The 23,755-nt window shown below is 43.2% G+C and overlaps 1 protein-coding gene across 2 annotated transcripts in view; it reads right to left on the bottom strand.

The window, feature by feature from the left end:
• LOC115012096 (mitochondrial import inner membrane translocase subunit TIM16-like) overlaps positions 1 to 23,755 on the bottom strand; it is a 103,807-nt gene that overhangs the window by 77,547 nt on the left and 2,505 nt on the right. For both annotated transcript variants that reach the window (XM_029437554.1, XM_029437556.1), the window contains exons 4-7: positions 23,595 to 23,665; positions 21,007 to 21,193; positions 19,884 to 19,960; positions 16,260 to 16,310 (exon numbers count right to left, since the gene is read on the bottom strand). In XM_029437554.1, the coding sequence (XP_029293414.1) occupies positions 16,260 to 16,310; positions 19,884 to 19,960; positions 21,007 to 21,193; positions 23,595 to 23,665 (386 nt within the window). The remainder of the gene's footprint in view (positions 1 to 16,259; positions 16,311 to 19,883; positions 19,961 to 21,006; positions 21,194 to 23,594; positions 23,666 to 23,755) is intronic.

The following is a 23,755-nucleotide window of genomic DNA, read 5'->3' as shown; positions in this document are numbered from 1 at the left end:
AAAAGAGCGAGGGAAGGAGAAAGGAGAAAGCCAGCACGGTATAAACAGACACGACGATAATTCATTGCCATTGAGCTGTTCATCACCGGCACTACTGGCCGATCTCCTTCCAGGGGCAAGACAATGCAGAGTTGGTACTCTGACCAAACTAGGAACGAATGGAGCTCTGACTATTTTAATTTGCTCAGGGTCTGTTGGACACTGAACTGCTTTTAAGAGCAACATGTGTGCGTCTGATTCATATTCGTGGCTCCGAGCAGGAGATTCCAATTGTGCTCATGTTACATGCAAGAGTAAGCAGCACAAATTCTGAATCATCACTTTTTTTTTTTGTTGCCATATTCAGTCATGCATCAGCGTTACTATTGCCGAGCACCAGATGAGTATGTCAGGGTCTGTGTTTCCCAATGCATCATCATAATTACAAGTCCTTTATTCTCTAAGTCATACAGGCATTGAACACATAGTGACTGCATCAGGGAACACATGTTATTTTATAATAATATATTATATCTCATTTATACAACTTATTTGCGGCTACCTGCCTAATGTATCAATCAAAAAGCAGCCTCATAAGAAGACTTAGGGTGTAGCATGCTAACATTTGCTAATTAGCACTTAGCACAAATTACAGCAGGGGTTGATGGGAATGTCACTAGTTTTGCAGGTAGTTGGTTATAAACCAAAGCACTGGACACATTTTAATTTTGAACTAATGACAGGCTGGATAAAAAAAAAGTCAAAGGATCCCCAAATTATTAAGATTAATTCTCAAGGGAACATGTGTGTGCCATATTTAAAGACAAATCCTCCCAATAGTTGTTGACACATTTTTACTCTGAATCACAAACGTCGGCCTCATGGTGGCACTGGGGAAAAAGTTAAGGAATAACCAAAGTCATTAGGATTAATCCTTTGAGCGCCATGGATATCTGCACCAAATGTAAAGGCAATTTATCCAATAGATGACATTTCACTAATACCTAACAATGTCAAGCTGCTGGTGGAGGGAAAGTCAGGGGATCAGCAAAGTCAGTGGGATTCATGGTCTGGGTACAATACATGTTTGTACAAAATTGCAATGGCAAGTCATCTGATATTTCAGGAGCCATTTCTATTCTCAGTCTGTACCAAAGTGGTGGACCGACCGAACAACTTCGCCATCCTTAGAGCCATGCCACTAGATTGCAATTAGGGCCGTTCACAAGCTTCAAAGCACACCCAGCCTTTAGACCAGACAAATTACTCCTTGAGGAAGTCAATAAAAAAAACACTGAACATTTATCACCTTTCTGTGAACCGTCTCTGGAGCAGACAGGCTTAGGTTTGCCATTACAGCATCCCTCAGGCCTTCACGATGCAGCCTGAGCCAGCCAGCTTCAGAGCTGACAAATAAACCGGCCTAATGTCTCTCACTACTGACAGCTATACACGCTCCATAGATCACACCACCATGATGTCATCTTTCACCCGGATATGAAGGCACGTGCAGCATTGAGCCTTTTGACAAAGTGTCATCAGGGCTTGGCGGCTTGAGTGATACAAGTGCAAATGAGGGTTAGGGGTTTGTGCTGGGCCTCAGCTCACCTTTTCCCAATAAACAGCGTTTCAGCTTAAGGTAGCGTAACGCAGCCGTCAGAGAGCTATATTACTACTAACACCCCGGGGCAGCCAGAGGACACACATCTGGACCTTGTGTGTGTGTGTGTGTGTGTGTGTGTGTGTGTAGAAATGTGGCCAAACAGTATCTCTCCTCTGCGGCTATAAATTTAACTCATAACCCATTCACCAAGAGCCCCACGTCTATCCTCGTGGCTGAAGCTTACACACATACTCTGAATCGATCACGAGGAAGGACGAAAGGAAAAAAAAGGGAGAAAAGAAATAAGACAAATGTTTTCCTTAGCAGCCGAACAAAGGAGCCAAGCAGATGGAATTTACACAGAAAGAAAGAAGAAATGGTTCTTGACAAAAAATTCGCAAAGGAGGTGTAAAGAATCAGTTACACCTGTTTGATTGCCTGGCTCTCTCACACACACAAGAGAGGAAGTAGAGGAAAGGACATCACATCTGGGAAAAGGATATAACCAACACAGGTGTCTGCATCAAGATGTGGGAAACCATTTTTCAGACTGCTGTATAGTAAAAGTGATGAGCCAGGTCTAATAACTATAAAGAGGGAATGCTCAAAGAGAAGAAAAAGAAACCATTGCTGGCCCAGATAACGCCAATCAAACTCACATGACACCAGGCAGGTTTTACAGTACACTTAAACACTTTGCAGACAGACATGTAAACACAAGAAAGTTCCAGTCAGCAGTCTGGCCAATTACGGTTTTAAGTCTATTAAATATCCTCTCCCAATATAAACAAATGAGGAATCACTCCATCTCCTGCTGTCCTTCTCCCTCACCTTTTTAACTTCTGAACTTCAACAGACTGAGTGCACATCTGTGTCACTCACGGAGAATGTTGATTCACCCACCAGGACGAATATCAGGTGTCTGTATGCACATATGGGACCTATCACAATCTCTGCATCTCTCTCTCTCCCTCCATCTCTCTTTCTCTCTCTGACTGTTTCTGGCCGTCTTTCCACCTCTCCATGTATCAACTAAATCGAAAGGGGAAGTATTCAACAATGAGTGCCAGTGGTGCAGAAATTAATTTATTGTGCTGATCGAGTGCTTATTTTCCCAACTTCACTGGGTCTTATTATACAGTATATTGGCAGATCCTCCAGTCAGATAATGTGCGTTTAGATTCAATTATTGTCAATCATACACTCCTGCTTTGAAATGTTCAAACTCATTTCACATCAAATCTTGCAGTCCAAAATATCAACCATTGAGGTTAGACCGTTTTTACTTTTTTAAGAAATAGAAACAATAGAAATGTTCTTTCTTGCCAAATGTTAGATAACACAGTCTGTTAAATAAAGAGCTACAACCAGCAGCAGCTTAGCTTAGCATAAAGACTGGCAACAGCTAGCCTGTAAGGTAACACAACCCACCTACCAGCACCTCTAAACCTCACTAACTAACACGTTATATATTTAATCTTTATTTAAAAACCAAAGTGTAAAAATGACAAGCTGTGGTTGTACTGAGACAAGCTAGCTATTTCCCCCCATAATCAGTCTTCATGCTATGCTACGCTAACCCGCTGCTGGTGGCTATCTTCATACTTGTCATACAGACATGCCTTATTGTAACTCTAGTTTATGGCAACAAAAATTCTTGTCCCTGCTCTGCCGTTTAGAGTCTAACAGGCAACACTACACCATACTGTATATAGCCCCAGCTGCAGCCACTCATCTCTTCAACCTGCTTCCCTTTTTTCCCTTTCGTCGTCTTTCCACTCTTTTCAAAGAATCATCATTATTTTCCTATAATTTCCCCTCCTCTAATCAATAACCATTGCTTTGTAGCTTTCATCACCCCTGAAACAGACTCCCTCTCAGTCTTTTCATCCACGGGTAATTTGTCTTTTCAGCAATTACTGGGTTTTCTTCATCCTGTTCTGTCTTCATGGCCCATTTAAGTTGTGTTTCTGAGTCAGAACTCACTATCTTGAATGTAACTGAATTTACAGAAGCAAGCAGGCTTCTAGAAATAGGACAGAAAGGGGCAAAAGAAGAAGAGAACTGGGGGGGGGGGGGGGGGGATCAAACCAGCCTTTTTATTCTTTCATTTACTCTGCTGCCACTTTTTCTTTGTTAATTGGAACCATATTGCATTTCGCTAATTTCTCCAAAAAGTCAAGAAGCCACAAGCCCTTCTCGTATTTCTCCATACTTGTCCTTGCTCTGCTCTCTCTCTCTCTCTCTTTCTGAAGATGAAATGAATGTGCGAGGTCAGGAGCTGGGCAGGGAGTGTAATCTAAGGAAATGACAACACAGAGTAAATCCTAAAGTGCAGCTGTAATAGCATAAATCTGAGGAGAGACTCCACTGACACGTAGGGGTCACACATCTTGAACTCACGATTGATGAACAAGACTGTTAGTTTTTACAGTACACAAAATTTCCAAAACAATTCTTCAGTAGCAAAATACAAATACGCAATAGCCAATGTGTAACTTAAAATTCCAACTAAGTACTTCTACAGATTCACCTCCCAGACCTTTTTTCGTATTAGTCATTCTTTCCCCCCCGCCCCACCCCGTCTCATTTCTTTTGTGTCAGCAAATGAAAAGCACTGCAGAAAAACAAAATAAAAAATAGCTGAGATGTGAGCCAACAGGCCAATGAGCAAAGATACGGGGCCAGGTCTAGTCTACAGACACCAGGCAAGACCTGCCGCCCCTGGGGAGGGACTGGTGATACGAACTGGAATGATCCCCAGTTAAATATAGAATCCAGCTAGAATGGGATATCCAGAAGTCGTCTCCCTTGGAACCCTTTTTTCTTTTCTATCCCTACACTCTTCCTCAAAGCCTTAATGGGAACAAGCGTTGAGGGATACAGAAGACACAGAAGCAGATAGAGAGATAAATAATGATTGTTTTACACACAAGGCACATCAATCTTATGGGGATCAGGGGGGGGATTTCCTCAATTTCATCCTACACACACCCCAAATACTACATACCCTATGTATCACATGTCCTATATTTCTTTTATTATAAGGTGACAGGTGCAATTCTGTCATGGATTTTGTTACAGTTTCCCTTTTAGCCTCAGGAAAAAAAATCAAATAACAACAGATCGGAACGCCACATTTACCCATAAATAAAGTCCTTATTTTCACATATACAATCTACAGATTCTTTTGTCAATCAATCGTTGAGTGTATAAAATGTGAGAACTCCTGCCAACACTGTTTCCCAGAGCCCTAAGGTGACGTCTTCAAATGTCTTGTTTTGTTGGACCAACATCCCCAAACTCTGTAGTACTCAGGTACCGTCACATAAGACTAAGAAAAGCAGCAAATCTTCACATGAAGTTAAAGCTGGAAGAAGACATTTTTTCCATTTTCTTTTTCTGAACAATTAATACATTGTCAACATAGTTTCCTATTCATTTCTCTCCACTACTACTTGATTAAGTAACTAATCATTTCAGCTCCACTCTGTAACAATATCATAACTCTCTGTATCAATAATTACACGCTTCTGGCCGACGGGACAGAGAGCTGGCTCAGCTTCTGTGGACCATGGAGACTTTGCGAGAGACTGATCGCCACCTGACTGCTCACCGCAAAGACGTCACCCTGTGCTTTAAGAGGGCAGGAAAGAATACTGGCCCCAGGAATCGTTCTACCGAATGGAAAAATAAATCAAGAGGGGAAAAGAGGTAGATGGAAAAAAGGGGGTTTAACAAGAGACCAGGTCCCTGATGACATTGTGGATGACAGAAGTAAAAAAGAAGGAGAATATTGAAGTGTTAGAAAGAAAAAGAGAAAGCTGCAGTGAACAAGAGATAAAGAGAGCAAGTACAGCTCAGGTTATACAGACGTTCTGAGGCTGCATTGAGTAGAGGATGTGTGGTTAGTCCACGAGTGGCTAAAAATCAGGCAGGAATAAGGACGTTGTATGTTGAAGCCCTATGGTAGTCGCAGTGCTTTCTCACCGGTGTAGGCTTTCAAGAGCTGGCACAAATAACTCCACTGCTGCTGCACTCATTTGTTTGCTGCAGTCTCCGTTTTATAATCAGTTAAATTCATAGACTTTCCGAAATGAAAGGGACTGCAATTTTTACTTGACTTACGCACAGGCCAAAGAAACGCAGATCACACATTGCAAGTACTGCATGTCCTGCCCATGGCTATTTGGCGCTGAAGCAGTAATCATATCTAGCATGTGCATTTGTTGAGAAACCTGAGGGGGCAGGTGTAAAAGACATTACACAGCCTGAGCCAGTGCAGGTGGCTGTGTATCCACTCACAATCATTGGCTTTACAGATCTAGCCAAGGATCACTTGCTTTTTATTTAGCTTATTTTGGACGACTACAAAGAGGTCATCTGCCTAAAAATAATAGATCTAGGAAAAGGGCCAAAGTATATAGAAAAATAAATGACAATAATCCCTTAATCCTATGGTGTTGTCAAATGTTATGGGCAGAGTCATGAATAACCCATCAGGATGTCATAAAATGTTTTCCTAATTAGGTTTTGGGAGCAGTGAGACAGACTGGCATTGGGATTTTTGGTCCAGGCTAGGAGAACAAATCAGTTTAACTGCCCTGTTAAGTGAAATGAAGCCCTGCAGTGGTAGAAAGGCTGTGATTATTGAGCCAAGGTGCTAATTGGGCCGTGTGGCCACAGTCAGGGATCCAGCCAGCCAGGCAGCCGTGCCAGCTTGGGCTGTGGTCATTCCTCTGTGGGGCCTGGGGGACAACAGATTGGACCAAATCGCACCACGCTATGGGGGGACTGGCACCAGCTGCACTGTGCCTACTGGCAGGGGCCTCCCTCTGGGAAAACAAACCCAAGGTCGCAGAGGCTGGTCTTGGATCAGAGCATCATACAGAGCTGGTCGGTTCCTGGAACTGACATGATTAACGGGACATTGAATTGCCCAAATCTGCGTTACAGTCCAAAAGAAGCACTAGAGAGCCAGAGGAGATTTCAAGAGCATGTTTGGTGATCCCGGGGTTTTGGATGGTTATTGTGGTTGAGTTTCAAGCAATGAATATTCTAGAGATGCACTTCGTGGCTTAGTCTTTTAAATCCAAACAGAGATCCATTGGGCAGGACAGGGCACTAATGACAGAGGAAGGAATGATGGTGCTGACGACAGCAGGAACTCCGACACCCGGGGCTGATGAGAATCTGCACGCCAGACCTGCTCCGTTTAAAACAAAGAGATGATTCTTTAGTTTTCTTATAAAGAGAGGGTGTGTTATTTAGAGCAGGAGCACACAGATAATCATGCGCAAACTGTTTGGATGAAGCCATGAAGCCCCTCAATCCCTGTAGGCTGACCCAGCCCTCCGGTGCCTGCTGTCATTTACGGCTCTTTCACAGCCGCGATGAATACAGTTGGCCGGCTTTGCTCCCTCCCTGAAACCACTTCATAGAGGCTTCACATCTTCAAAGTACCCCCACGCATTTGTATAGAAGCATGAATTGTGCACAGTGAGATTCGTTCAGGAGGCACATGTGTGCAAGGCATGTCATGTTCATGTCGTTTGTGTATAATCAAGAAATCCTTTACCCCTGTGTAAATACTGGAGGCTATTCTTTTGTTTTACAATCCTTTCTTGATCTACTATTTGTTTGCTGTAATCAACGTGCGATATTGGAACTTTCCTGCATACACTTCAAGGACTTGAGAAATCATTCATATCAAAGCAAAATGAACGAGAGAGAAACAAGTTTTAATGGGGTTATAATTGCAGCAGCAGGTGTTCGCCTAAAGCGACATAAATATGCAATGAGATCAAATGTGTACCGTGCTAACCAACGCTGAGGCTTTTCTCTTATAAACAATGGGTATCATTCCAATGCCCACAGCCCAAGTGTTGATCCCTGACATACTCTATGTGCAGCAACAGAGCACGGGGCAGCTGACTGACAGCTTGATTAATTACCTCATCTTCACTATGCTAACAAACCGCTCAATCTCCCGTCGCTGCTCGACAGAGAATTCCCGATTACGACAGGCCTCGCCAATGCTAACTTTACCCCAACAGCTTCATTCTGGGAGAATTTAGCTCTTTCATGAAACCACAAATTGTAGCAGAACCTGTTGTCTTCAGACACTCAATTTGTGTTTTGTTTAGAAAGGATGTGGTATTTATAAGACATATGCGAGACAGATTTCAGGGCCCTACATGCTCACAGAAACAGTGAAAAAGAAAAACATTCAGCACCAATACAGGTATGCTGCTGCGGCTCAGGGTGTAAAACACACGTCGTATTTACTTCATGGTTATATTAACACTGATCGTGACTGATGAGTCAATTTACTTAACTTAAGTGAGATTATGTAATATGGAAAAATATTCAAGGTGGTTAAAAAAAGAATTCTCATATTAAACTGATCAGCAATGTTTACTTTTCAATGATTTATGGCAATGATTTGTTAGGTTTCAGTAAAATACCACCATGCTGTTGTTCAGCTTGATCGGTTCTGTAATATATATAACAATTCATCTTCTATATTTTCACAATATATTGAGTTTGACATTTCGTTCTACAAGCATATGGTAAAGAATTGGATTAAAGCTTTGAAAACTGCAAAGTCCTTTGGCCATTACTAATAAATGACTGAAGACTGCTGACATAATGGAAACTATCACACATATTATTATTATTATTATTATTATTGGTAGACCAAATCAAATACCAGGTGATACATAGCCAATAAATGATTAACAGTAATCTTTCAATATGGGCATGCCTACACGATATGCCTTATAAATTGGCTTTGTATCTTAGGAAGCAACAGCATAAAGACTCTGTTAGTAGGCAAACAAATCTTTTTGTTCTGTGTGAGCATGCTCTCCAGTTAGTTGTCCAACTGAGAAAAGTACAGCATGAATTCCCCAGGCAGTCTGTCTTATAACTCTCACCTCTCATATGCAGCACCGATTGTACGATTAAGCTAGCGTGTGGAGAAAAGGAATGGAATAATGGAAATAGCACCAGCGTTTGGTCATATTAGGGTCAGCTAGCCTCGCCACAGATGTAGCCCACGCTGCACTTTATTTCCTCTCTGAAGTTGGTCTCGGCTGTGTCTTGCTATTGCAATGGTCTTTTTAACAATCTGACTCGACAACTTCTGCTATTCTGCTCGGTCTGGTTCAAAGTAAAGATCTGTGTGCGTCTCTGTGTGCGTCCTATACACATAACAGTACATGTCACTACTATACGCACACATGCAGTCTTCTGCCTAACTAAAGCGGAAGGAGTCTCTTATCTCTCCGTTCTTCCATTTTCTTGACAACCGCCCGACTTCACACTTGTTGGGTGAGAGCCCAGGGAGTGCAGTGTCGAGTGCGGGACATCTTTATTAGTACACAGCCTGTAGTGTATCGAGAGGGGACCCATATTAACTGTAACACCGATAAACGGCCTATTTAACTCGGCTCGATGACTAACAGAGGTCTGATGCACACAATCCCACTCGATCCGTACCCTTAGGACAAACATCAATTCACACACACACACACACACACACACACACACACACACACACACACACGCCAAAAAGCCACACAATTAACAAACAAACAAACCACAGTAATGGATCATTTGCAAAACAACACAGGGTAGAGAAGAACAACAACAAGCCAATTTACACCTCATTCTGATGTTATGGCCCTGCACAAGAAGAGCGAATTCTCCCTGCTCTTGTAATACCTCCAGGAGAGGCAGACTCTGGCGAAGTTTAAAGCAAAGAGAGAGAAACAATTAGCTTGTTTTAAAATACAATGGATGATATAAATGGAGCAGTGCAGAGGGTGATTGAAGCCACATTGTAGTTGCTGAAAAGCAAAGTAGAGATAAAGAGGTCACGTGGGAGCTGCACGATGCCGAAACTGTGATGTCAATGTTGTGATTAATTTCTTTTATTAAATTAATCAAGAAGTTTGTTCTCCCCATTCAAAAAATGATGACAGAAACCTCCCAAAGCAAATGGCTCCCATGTGAACTGATCTCATTTAGCCAATGATTATTTCATCATTGTATCTTCTGGTCGCTCAACTCTGATAAAATGCAGAAAGATTCAGACAAAATTTGACTGACAGCTAATTCCCATGATAATGACTACTCCCTTTTAGGGGTGCAGCAGGAGAAACGGCTAATCGTCATCAATTTCTGGCTCCAGGTGTCACCCACATGTGTGCGTAGGGCCGTAATTAGTTGAGTCCCCGAGCAGCCAGCGCTCTAATGAGGCCTCTGCTCACAAACAGCACACACATGTGAGCAAAGAGCTCTGTCGCTGCCAGCTGGCACCCACTCTTACCCCTTTCCTCCAAAGAAATACTTCAGCGCTACCCCTAAAGCACACACACACGCACACAAACCCACACACACACACACACACACACACACTAACCCTGTTGATTTGCTAAAGCAGCTCCTTCAAACTTCAAATCTCACCCCCGTCTCTTTCGACCCTGCACTTCTTGACCCCGTCAGCTCCTTTTACAGCAACCAGACTGACCAACATTCATGGAGCCATCTTTCTGTTTACACCCACACACACACACACACACGCACACAGACACACACACACACACACAGTAATTCAAACACGACATCAAACCAAACCCAAGGCAAGATTATCTTTTAGTTTACGAGGAAAATAGGCACAAAGAGAAGTTAAGTCATAAAAACTGAGCATTGATTTATCAATCGTAATTGAGACAGACTCCAAACAGTGCAGCAATGGAATATCCAGATTTTAATGCCACCGTTTTGCCGAGCTGTCCAGAACAGCAAAAAAATCTTGTTCCCTCATTAGGAAAGACTCCTCTCAGCTGTGCCAGGATCATTCAAACTATAAACGAACACTGGCAGAGGGGCGGCCAGTAACACCGGGAGCTGATAGATGGAGCGAGAGGAGAAGAAAGACAGAAGGAAAGGGGGGCGCAACATCTGGGCCGAGTTAACTGCTGAGTATTACCAGGTCCTGAACCCAGCAGGGTCAGTTGTAGGCACAATGCACCATGCATTGGGGTGTTTGGGAAAGAGGGTGAGTATATAGAAAGAGACAAACACCATGAGTGAGACCAATGGGGTGAAAGAGGGCAGAAAAAGACAATGTTAAAGAAGAAATGAACCCCTATTGGTATTTCAACACTTGAATAAATGCATTTTGATGCAGCATAACACAGGTTGAAATGTCAAGCTAAGCTTTGTCTAATAAGATAATAACATAAAAGGTATATTATTATCAGCCAGGAGAAGGTCAAAGGTCAAAGGGATTACAACGGTTGGAGCGTTGCGCAATTTAAACCATATTTCTTGCCAAGTGTTTTTTTATGTCTTTATTAATAAGACGTACAGCTACAAACAGGGGAGGATGCGAATGCAGTGCTGTGTTAAATAGTGGGCTTCATGCCATCACACATTCACTGGAAAGTTGATATGTTATGAGGAAAATGCCACTGTGTGTACAGACGAATATTTCTGCTATGTCATGTTTACATTTGGTAAGAGAAATGGATGTTAAACACATATTCAGCAGTAAAAAAATCTATGTTGAACAGCCAAACTTCACATGCAGAAACTGTGTGAGAGTGGCCATTAAATCACATGTTATTACAAATTATCTTTTTCTAGCCAACAAGCATGATCGGGTATGTTGGCTATATACATGAATAGTTTTTAGAAAAACAAAAAAGGCATTTTTGGCTCAGTTTCAGGTAAAACTATGTAGCTGGTGGGGCTGGAATGTGGAGCTCAGCATTGAGTAAGGCTGTGACATATTCTTGGAATGAGCCCCCATTCTTTACCCATATTTCACATTTCGTAACGTTGACTCCGTATCCCTGTGGTGTTAGTACTAGATGTTCGCCAAACTCTAAACAACTTTCATTCTGCGGGAAATATCAAAATCTCATTCTCTGGCAAGCGTTGTATTAACATTATGTGAGAAGAAATCATTTGTTGGTACAACAGAATACTCAGCATGTTTTGGGACTGAGAAAGGAATTTCAATAACAGTATCGACATATTTTAAATAAATTAAACATTTTATGTGATACTATTTAGAATCCTGAAGGATGAATGTGTATTTGAGCTTGCCCTCTAAGAGACTACTGACCTGCAGGCCTGTAGCCAATTATACATGAGTAAGTAAACAAATGGCTAACAGTAAACAACTAATGAATTATCAAACTCTTTGGAGATTAATATCCTGTGTATCAACTAATCATTGCAACACTACATGTTTGTATACATGAAAAACTAATTAATACTAACTATGAACACACGCACACGCACACGCACACTATGACTGGCTTCTCTCAGCCACCTATAGCAGTGAAACCGCTGTGCTTTTCTTTGGTCCTGCCCAGCGTTCCTTCCTCAAGTCCAAACCCGTTCCAGCCCATGGTCCTCTCTAATTTCACCCAAAGCAGCAGAAGCTTGAGCTGAAAAATAGGAATCTGGCCCCCAAGTCCAGCAAACTATTCCCTTTTCCCGTCTCCCTCCTCTTCCAGCGACCGCAGATCGACAGCTCTTCGGCCAGCACTGGCCCAAAACTATGAGGGGTATTTTCAGCACTGTAATTTGAAGCACACATGGTATACACACACACACACACACACAGTCACATACAGAACCGCACACTCAGCAAATACACAGACATTGGGGGATAGATCAAAAGATACAATGAGACAGGAGAGAGGAGACACAAATGCCCGCTAAGGCACGTGTCCCTACATCTACAAAACAACTTCAGCTCTGAAAATGAGCCTGGCTTTTTTCTCCCTGTGTGCTGGGTCTGAGCAGTCGGGTTGCTCAGAACAGGAAAGCAGGGCGGAGGCCTAACTACATGGAGACGTGAAAGAAATTCATCTGAAAACAAGAGGCCAGTATAGGGATGTTATGGCAGGGAGGGCAGAACCCAGAATAGGAGTTTAAAAAAAAAAAAAAAAAAAAAAAGCTTTAATGCCACATATAATGTTTATCTTCAGAGCTTTATGACTCACCACTGTGTTATACTTAGGCATAGTTTATATCTGGAATTTTTTTTAATGTTTTAATCGATTTTGGTCAACACTTTGGGGGGGGGGTTACAAGGATGCCACATGTACGGACACACGCACTCTCCCCGTGTGCGCCAACTACCTAAATACAACAATCCGTATGCTCGCGCACATACATACACACTGGTACTGATTACAGATGCAGTATATAGTGCTCCTCCTGGCCAAGACCTTAATTACCCTGCACAGTCTTGTTTCGCATAAATACAGCGAGGGCAGGGCTGTAATTAGGGCCTATATTTACCCCACCTGGCGAGAGGAGAATACAGTTCAGTGCTGACCACAAGGATGAGCCAGCCCCGCTCGACTACGCTGCCATGGGTGGAACCAGGACACCAGTGGACGCCCATGAGCTGTGTCCCATGTAGGTACACCTCCTACCAAAAAATAAGACGGACTAGCCTTACGGTGCTTTCAGGAGTACCACCGTAGCTTTTAAAGTCAAAAGAGAAAGTCCAAGTTTATCAGCGGTTGTATGACCTTACCAATGACTGAAAGAGGTGAAGTGTGCCTTTGTCCTGAGTAACGCTTTGGACTATTGGATTAACACTAATGATGGTACAAGAAAACTAAAACATCGCCGCCGACCGATTTTGCATTGTCAAAATCGGAGATACAGGGTCCCACAATTTCAAAAAGGTCAGACTGAAACACTCTTTTGTGCAACAGTCAATCCTAAAATGAAATACGTGAGTTTAATCCTAGATCAAATGAATTGAACATATTGTCTTCAGTGATTGTAATGTTATGTTAAATAGTCTGTTTCCTTGTTTCTTGTCTTAAACATTTGTCTTGCAAATGGAGCCGCTGTGATGCAAGAAACATGTCAGTATCACCGTATCTTGTGGCTTCTCTTGATGAGGGCAACTGACTGGCTCTCGTGTAAGAAGCCAAACAGACCTCCTAGTGAGGTTACACATTCAAATAGCTTGGACACTTCTCTGCCCCCCTCTGTTTACTTTGTGGGACAGATTGGCTTTTCCCTGGCATCGCATCACATCTACACACAACAAAGTAATCAAAATGCAAAACGGGAGAAAATGTCAGAGCTCACGCATCAAAGCACATGCAAACAATTTTTGTGGATTCTCGATGTAACCGCTGATGCAACGTGAAATGTTCCGTTATGTTGTTGGTCATCGCTTTGCTGGCCCCGAGTATATTTAGAGCTTCCCACACATCCCTGTTACTCGCCTCATCATGTTTCAGTGTGTTTAGGATTCAACACCCGCACCCTTTAAACCTTCCTTGAGCAGATGGGGTGTTAATGGGAGTGGCACTGGCTCTCCCATTCTCTAGTGGGAGAGGGAGTCACACATCTGAAAGCCGTCAGGGTGAGGCTCCGCTCTCAGAGGACTCCAAACTGAAGCAGGACCTCGGGTATTTCGGAGCGATAGGCAGAGACAAGAGAACACAAAACAAAAAGGGAAGAACAACCCTCTCATAACTTTGGTCTGGGTCCTAACTCTTCTTTGGTTTGAGGTAGTGAAGCCATGTGTGGGGAGCGGAGGAGTACAGCATGCTGACTCAGGCTTCATCACTTCTTGGTCCTCCTCTCCATGGCAGTGAGACCAGAAGGATTAATGAGAGAGTGGGAAAGAAAGAAGGCGAGCAGAGGCCGTTTTTAAATGTATAATGTTGTTATTAGTTTCAGCATTGATAACGAGACAGAGAAAGAGAGGAAGAGGGATAAAGAAATGGTACAAAAGAGAGAGTGAGTGGGCATAAAAGCTAAACTAAACAAAGAAACTAAACTTTATTTGGACTGCCGTTCTTTACTAAATAGAAAGAACACACATGGATCTCTCAGTAACAATCAGGAAGTGTCTGGTTTCCTTTTGTACTGATAACCTTCTTTAATTCAGTATAAGTCCGTATATTGCTGGTGAGGGAGTGATGAGGAAAAATACAGCACAGTAAAAAAGTTATATAAAAAACTTTTTGGTGGAATTCTTTGCGGCCTGATAGAAAATGTTCTGTCGCCCGGTACCAGCTGGCGGAGGGGGAAGAAGTATTTAGGTCATTTACTTTATTTAGTAAAAGTAGCAATACAACAATGTTAAGTTAAAATCCTCTAATTACAAATCTTACTTAAGTTAAAGTATGTACGTATTAACAGAAGTTAACGTATCAAAAGTGAAAGCATAGAACCGAAATACTCAAGTAAAGTAAAACTTTATTAATATTGTCAAGGAGTTGATCTTAAGCAAATACTAGAAAAGCTGAAAAATTTGCCTTAAGACCTTTGTCTGTCAGACAGACACAGACAGACACAGACAGACAGACAGACAGACAGACAGACAGACAGACACTGATTCAATCTCAACTAATGAGCCCCTTTGGCTGCACAAACAGATCTAAATCAAACTTCGCTGCAATTTTATTTGAATTGCTTCAATTTGTTAAACAGAGCATGCGGAGTGGCCAAAGAACTGGGATAGCATTTATTATTCGGGTGCGGGAGCGCTGCTGAACATTGCATGTCTGGTGAGAGAGCCTTAGCAATGGAGAAAATTCAAAGAAAAAAAAGCAACGTGTTCAAAAGGATTTCAACGCTGACACACCTGATGTACACATCCAGCTTCAAACACTGGAGAGGAGCCAGCCGACTCAGCTCAAGTTACTTAAGCAAACACAGACGCACAGGGACTGCACTCACACTCTGTATTGTGGAGACACAGTTCTAAGTGTGCCACAAAGAAAATATTGTACCTTTTTCACTGCTTACTTCCTCCTGTCAGAGTCAATGACATCACATACCTCCGAAACAGTACGCCTTTCACAGAGGTGTTATCGTTTGAAAAACGCATACCAAACAACACGTGGGGGGAGCGCACGCACACACGCACACACGCACACACGCACACACGCACACACGCACACACGCACACACGCACACACACAGTCATACTCCTGACTTCCATACAGGGTGATGTGCCTTCCAGGTATTCCTGTGGTCTTCAATATAATCTACTGCGGCATGTAGTGTTTTCGCAGGATTCCTCATATTTACAAATGAGAGCCCACGGCCTAAAGGCAGACCGAGCATCTCAGTAATTAAAACACCCTGGGAGGTCCACCACTGGAAAGTGTGAGAATATTTGCTCTACATTGACCGTCCTCTGACAACACTCGCCCCCCCCCCCCCCCCTCCTTGTATCTTAATCTTCCCTCATTGCTGCTGGTTGTGATGGAGTCCTATTGGCTCAGGCTTGGTTGTCATCAAAGATCAATGAGGAAAAGAATGAGCGGCGAGAGTGGAGAGGTTCATGGTCGTACTAGGTTAATGTGGGATCGGTACCCGTGGGAAGAGGAGAGCAGGGACCGTAGTTTGTGTAGCACATCCATAAATCAATAGCAAATGAATCACTGAGAGCGGCCAGTGGTGAGCTGGGTTGCTGTCAACAAGTTTATCACTAAATGCAGTGTGGAAAAAAACACCACTTAATGGCAGTGGAGTGACAGGGACTATTTTCCCCCATTGTTTCCCTTAAATATGTCGACATAAAGTTCTGTCTGTACTAAAGAAAGGGTTTTCTAAGCTGGATAGCTGCATTTGATTTCCTTGCGTGCAGCTGCAAAGGACTTACCTGAACAGGTGTCAGCTGGGCTCTGGGGTCAAACACTCGCAGCATCTTGTCCTAGACAGATGAAAGAGAAATAACACAAATACATCATACAATTAAATCAACACCTCTCTAAAACAGTTCCAACAAAAGCTGAACATTATAACCTTCATGGAGGTAGGAGTTATTGCAGGACTATGTCATTTAGTTTCTGCTGGAAGAAATTAAATGCTCCTCAGTCAGCTGTCATTTTTTTTCATGGAAACTAAAATGGAAAACTGAAATATAAATTAATAAAAAAGTTAATAAAAGAGTGCTTCCACCTCGGTATGAGTCAGTTAAAGAATAACACAAGCTCTCTGAAGTTTCTCCATTTATCAGTGTGATCGGACTGATTCATTGTCGGCAAAAGCAATCCAGTGACCTCTCTGAAGCCCGAGTGCCTCCCTTGACCCGAGTCAGCCCAAACCCACATTTGGCATCAATCACAGCAGCCAATCAGTGAGCCTCCTGCATGATTGAGAGGAAATGGGGCCTAATGGGATCATGCTGTGACCGGGACATGCGTGTCTGCGGCCGTGTCACTCAATACTGCTGTGTGACTGTGATCACGGCAGACATACTGGACTGATAGCAGGTAATAAGTATAGGACTTAGACTAAACCATGCACACACTTAACTCGCATATACATGTCAGAGGGAATCAGGAGGATGACAATGACACAGTCAAGCGTACACGCACACACACACACACACACAGCTTCTCTAAATACTGATATCCACAGCAATGCAAGAGGAGATTTATTTGTTTTATTTGTATTCGTTTATTAGCTTGAATAGCAAACAGAGGGATTTCTTGATGTGCCCTTTCTCTCTCTCTCTGCCTCGCTTTCTATCTTTGTGTTTGTGTAGCCCACCCACGCATATGATGCCCTAAGGCTATGGCTTGAGGTCTATGTGACCTAGGCCTAAGCCAAAAGGCTCAGGGAGCAGTGTCAGAACAACACACACACACACACACACACACACACACACACACACACACACACACACACACACACACACACACACACACACACACGAAGGCATTATCAGAGTCAGGACACACACTAACACACACAAGTTCTGGTTGATGTTAATTGATAAACTCAAGCAAACCTTTTTGGCATTTGGCAAGAAAAATTCAATTATCAAAAGAGTTACCGATTACATTTCTGTTAATCCACTAAATGTTAGAGCTCCATCATTTCAATACGTTCCCCTGACTGTGCAAACACACTTTAGAATAACCGAACACACACACATATCTACTGTACATATATACAAACAATACATTTGCCATATTAAGTTCACTCACTGGTATATCAACCCAAGTGTTGTTGTGCAAACACCAACATGAGGGAGGAAACTATCTGGCTGTGCAAACACACAGACGAGGGGCTGCTCTCGTACAGATGTATCCAAGCACACACACACACACACACACACAAGCCTATGACAATAACCCGTATAAACACACACACCACCTCAACTCATAAATGCACAGATGGAGTGCCAGGATAGTTTCTGTGCTGAGGCAGCAGCTGTTTAATCAAAGTGACGAGCTTCATTCTCAAGCTGCTCTTAATGAGTTTTCACTGCGAGTTTGCTGCACACAACTTTCACATGTATGCAAACACACACACACACACACAGACGCTGGGAATATTCAACCAGCGGTGCTCTCCCTTCACTCGTCAAACACACTGCGATGCCAGCCTCCCCCCCCCTCCATTCTCCCACGGTTACCAGTGTCACAGCCTGTTGTGATTGGCAGTTTGAGACGGCAGGATCCCCCTTTATCAATTATGCTCACTCCTCTCAACAGGGGCGATATGGTTTATGTATGGAGCTCATTTATGATGCGACTTTCAAAATTCAAGGTGGACCGTATATCCAGTGACTCCTCATTTCTAAACAGCATGCCACCCTGTCCCGTCCATCATTCAGATAAACACAGGCAGTCTTCCCTCTCGGGTCATTCTACCTGTGGATTTGCCTTCCCTTAAATGAATGGCGCCTTTCTCCCTGCAAGTCTGTCATATATATACACACACACATCTCTCTGGGTCCAAACCAGGCCTGTCATGATTCCTGATCTTCGGGGTGATGGTCTCCCCTTCATCTTCCCCCCCAGCCCTGCGCCCCAAATGTTTACCCTATGGGAGGGCCGGGGGATTGGACCCACATGTTGGCGAGCCCTGTTTGCTTTAATAAATGGGATTGGAGAGATTGAAAGGGGCCTTTTGGGTTAAATGACACCAGAGCCCGACAAGGCAAGAACCTCAGAGGCCCCCCCCGACTCTGATCTTGGCTCACATTTCCCCTCCCCCTCCCTCTTTCTTTTCAGGTGCCTCGTTCTTTTTTAAGGCTGATAATAGGGGTAGTAGCTCTGGCGTGGATGATTATCATGTCAAGATAAATGTCATGATTTTGACGAAGGCTCTGACGGGTAAAGTCATTTGTTTCATGTCAGAGCAAAGACAAACAACAGGGATTGGACTGACAATAATATGCGTTAAATACCTGCATGTGTGAGATTTTTGTGTCAAAGTTTATTACGTCTCAAGCGCAAGTGAGCTCATCACACATTGTCTAAAGTATGCACCAGGGACCTCGGCCTCATTTATATAAAAAAAATTAAAAAACTTCACTGCGGCGCAAAAAAACCCAAAAATGAATTATGTTAACCTCCACTGATAAAATCACTTCTCGCACTTTCTATAAATCAAATGAGATTCATGACACAATTCCAGCTCAACTCATAAATTCCTTCTTTCTCTGCCTACTCATAAACCCACCTCCCTCCCTTCTCCTCCTACACAAAATATTAACAACCTAATGGAGAGCCCCATCAAGCTGTGTGATTATTTCCTGATGACACAGATGAGAATGGGGCCATATGGACGCATTAAAAACCCTGGGAGATTCTCTCTCTTCTTAGCGTCTCTCTGGATGTTACGAAAACTACTGTACATGCCAAGAGGGATGGTCGTCAGTTCCTGATTAGAGTTAAACTTGCCCGCCAGAGCTACGGGAAGACGGGAGGGTTCAAAGGGCAAACTGGGTGTGGACTTGGGGATACGGGGGATCAGGGGTCAGGTGGGGATAGATTTATCCCTCACACACACACACACAGGCTTGTGCCCACATTAACTAAGTTAATACAGTTTCCAGTCCGACAAGGAAAATCTCAACAGGCTCTTTATCAACTGCGGCCAAGATTTCTTTCTTTGTCATCATTATTACTGCATTAAAACAAACTAGCTATTATCTTTTACGTCATAGGGCTTTCAAAGTTTATTCTTTTTCCCTCTAAAGAACTGTTCACTAATTCCTAATCAAATGTGATCCGCACCCTTTTTATGAGCATTACCCCTGTTGACATTTTGATTAAATAAACTATATTAACAGATAATGAACAGCAGTGTCCAATGTGAGTTAGCTGCACTGAATGTGAGCCACCGGCTACATCTAGTGGTCACACACTGCAACTACAGCTAAAAAAAAACGTTCTCATTTTTTGTGCTTTGAAAACAAAGGTGAAGCCATGTATGTTCGTACAATATGCATATACTGTGTGTGTGATGCAGTGCAAGTTGTCATTACCTTGCAGGAGGAAGCCAGCAGAGAGCCGTCCTGTTTCCAGCTCAGACTCTGCAGCTGGTCACCGTGCTGCTCCAAAACTGCAGACACACACGTTGTAATTTAGAGAGGTGAGAAGAGGGAAATAACTTATGACACAAAGTTCATGTGGGACAGGGACAAAAGAAAAAAAGAAAAACATGATGCTACGCACTATGAACACGGAATGACACATTAACAGACAAAGACGACAGAAAACATGAGAGGTCACTGCGGGAGATATGCAGAAGGGAGAGATGATGCCGTAAATCAAGCATATCAAATTCAGAAAAACAAACAACACAAACTACGGATGATTTAAGAATGTATCTCATGTGCTAACGGTTTACTACGCCCATGAGAGAGATTATGAGCAATGACACATATTAGGCTACAGTGCCATACGTGAGCACAGCACAGCTAATTCAGTTTCAATATGACACCAAACTGATGAAAAGAGATGAGCGGTGCACTTGTTAAGACACACAAAAGTGCTTTGGCATGAACTGAAAACGGTAAAGTAAAACACACACATTCACATATAGATTTATATCATTCAGACCTTGTTCCTCAACCACATATTAATGAGTAATGAGGGTGAAAGACAGCGTGTGGAGGTACAGCTCATGACAGGTTGGATCAGCAGTGAGCAGCAGCAGCCAGGCCAGCTGTCATGGGATGTGGGAGGGGCAGTGTTTGTGAGGGGGGGGGGGGGGGGAGGCCATAGGATAGTGACTGCATCCTGAGGCCAGTCCAGGACTGGGACCAGGACAGCAAACCAAAAACATTACCTCTGCTGCTCCAGCACTTAGACAGAGCCACAGGGCTGTAAAACGTAGGCAGTGTCAGTCAGACAGTCCCCCAATGAAGAAAAGGAAACCAACCACTCCACTCCAAATATATGTATAAACATGTTGCACAGAGAAACAAAAACAGGCCACAACAAAAAATTGACAAAAGACTGAAATGTTAAATGCAGACATAATGTACGACAAAGACTTTGACACAATTTGTTTCGGCTGTTGTGTGCGTGTTTTCATTTAAACAAAAACTGTGCGCACAAACAAACATGTGCACATGCTCTGTTCACGTCTCCTGCTGTAGCTACCTGCTAGTGGTGTATCCAGGCGGCCGGTGTCCCAAATCATGGGGGACTTGGTGGCGCCCACGGCCAACAAGCCAGAGGAGGTGGGGTGGAAAAGCACCAGCTCAAGCCTGCCCTGCCCTGGACGCAGGGTCAGCTGAGGAGCGCTGGGCTGCTGCAGCTCTGGATCACATAAACTCCACAACTTCACCTGAACACAGAGAGAGGAAAATATCAAAAATAGTGGCTTAGCTGCGTCACTTACACTTTAACACACCTTATAATGCATAGATTATAGTGATGCAAATCTACTTGCCACAGCATTAGGCTGGTAACTGGTGCTGATTGTGTGGCCTGTAAGCAGCAGAAACCTTTTTCCATCCTCTTTGATGGAAATAGTCGTGAAATCTCAGGATCTCCTTTGAATATTAAATTAAATTATTACGATCTGTCTACTCTGATTAGATTAGTCAATTGACAGAAAATGAATCTCAACTATTTAGATAGTCATAATTCTCATATAAAGCAGGGGTCAGGAACCTATGGCTCCTTTCGATGACACGATATGGCTCACAGACAATTTTGAGCTGACATTTTTTAACATGATTAACAAGTATTAAATAATTATACTGTGTCATTTAAAAGTAAAATATTTAGCAGGGGATTTTGTTTTAGTTCTCCCCTCTCCTTTCCTCCACTCAGTCTCTGACTGAAACTGTGTGCGCACGTGTGTGTGTTGGTGTGTGTGTGTGTGTGTGTGTAGGGGGCGTAGCCCTGCCCTGCCCTTCGCCAAACAGCTGAGGAGAACAGGGGTGTCAAACTCAATCACAGAGTGAGCCAAAATTAAGTCATCGTTTCGGGGTGAAGCTTGGAAACTGCAGCGCCCACAGAGTCACACTTTGCCTTGAGTGTGTCATTACACTGGAGGTCAATCAGTTCCATTTGGATGTTCATATGTGCTGTTTCCACGTCAACTGCAAACGGATTGCTGAGCAGTTTATGCGCAGTCGGGAACACAGCGGTGAAGATGTTTGTCAGTGTTTGGAAACACGTAGTGACCAAAGTTTCCTTCTGCATCAGAGTCTCCCACAGGCAGCTCAGCTTGGAACGCTCTCACTGCATCACACATGTCCGTGATCACACGGCCCTGAAGCTGCAGGTTTAACAGTGAGATGCTTCACATCGCCACTTTCCGTCCCAGAGATCTGTGGTGTGTTTCCCTTTGCTTCTAAAAACTTCCTCACGCAACTCGAAAAATCTATTCAGAACTTTCCCTCGACTCAGCCATCGCACCTCCATGTCCAGAATGTATCTCCTCAGGAAAAGACTTGCATTGACTCTTATAAAGTTTCCTGTCTGTGTTACGGTGCTTATTACATGTTCCATCTCCAGAGCTTTACAACACAGCGGTTCCTGGTGTGTGATGCAGTGATACACCGTGAGCTCACCTGCACAGTTCTCCCGCTGCATCTTCTCCCGCATCCTGCACTAATCCGCTCTTTTCATCACATCGCAGGCTGTCTGTCGTCAGTCCCGTCAGTTTGTCCCAGGGCAGTTTCATTTCATTCACACATTTAGATACTTCCCGAAATATATATTTTCCCGTGGTTGTGCCATGCATTGATTTAATTACCAAAACCGGCGGGCCAGTTATGACAGAAAAATTGTATTTTCTCGCGGGCCGGATATAATTGTGGCCTTGAGACAATGGTAGGGGGAAACACTGATACCGCTTTCAGTACTCGGAGACGTGATATACTTAAAACTCAATTTTATTAAATATATGGCTCTCAAGGAAATACATTTAAAAATACTTGGCTTTTATGGCTCTCCCAGCCAAAAAGGTTCCCGACCCCTGAAATAAAGTCTTGAGTTAAGTCTAAAAATGTGTTTTGTGAGGTCACAGTGACCTTGACCTTTGACCACCAAATTCTAATCAGTTCATCCTATAGTCCAAGTAGACAGTTCTGGGAAATTTGAAGAAATTCCCTTCACAAGAATGGAACGGACATACGTACGGACAGATGGACGGAAAGCCCGAAAACGGCATAATAAATCGGCAGATTAATTGATATTGAAAATAATCGTTAGTTGCATCTAACAGCAGGTGTTTTTAACCTACAGACTGGCAGGATCCCTACAGCATCCCACATTTGAGGTTTGGGCTCAGTTTTGGATTTCTTGTTGACAGATGAAAGCAGATGAAACAAAGCTGCATTGGTTCATTTTAAATCCGTAGAAATACTTCATATTTCACTCAGTTTGACTCTAATTTGCTTGCTCAGCCCAATCCAGTTGGTGAAACAATATAGCCTGTTGGCAACAGATAAGAGGAATCAAAGTGCACTGCAGATGCTGGGCACTGCCGCGAAAGATCCCTGAGGTGAACCGAGCTGCTGAGTCTGAAGATGAAGACTCACGCTCAGCGGTTTCCTGTAATATAGGGCACCTGTGGCTGAGGATAATGTGCTGAGAGGAGGATTTCTTCCAAAAAGGTAGGAATAACAAACCACAAGCAGGTTCATATCGTATTCAAAGCCCTGCCAGCAACAACAAAGCCTGAGAGGATGGAAAGCGGGCTTATGTGTAAGTGAACAACAAATAAATCTCACCGTTTCATCTCCAGAGCATGTTGCCAGGAGACTTTCATCAAAAGGGGAAAAGTCCATATCAGTCACCAGATCTGACAGAGAGGAGGGAAAATAAAAATGAGACCAGTCACAGCTGTAGATATTCATTTCCTTTCTGAGTAAAGGCATTTACATTTCTCAAG

This window comes from Cottoperca gobio, chromosome 8 (genome assembly GCF_900634415.1).
Source record: "Cottoperca gobio chromosome 8, fCotGob3.1, whole genome shotgun sequence".
Classification (NCBI taxonomy): Eukaryota; Metazoa; Chordata; class Actinopteri; order Perciformes; family Bovichtidae; genus Cottoperca; species Cottoperca gobio.
The sequence above is the reverse complement of the archived record's forward strand: the minus strand, read 5'-3'. Positions and strand labels throughout refer to the sequence as shown.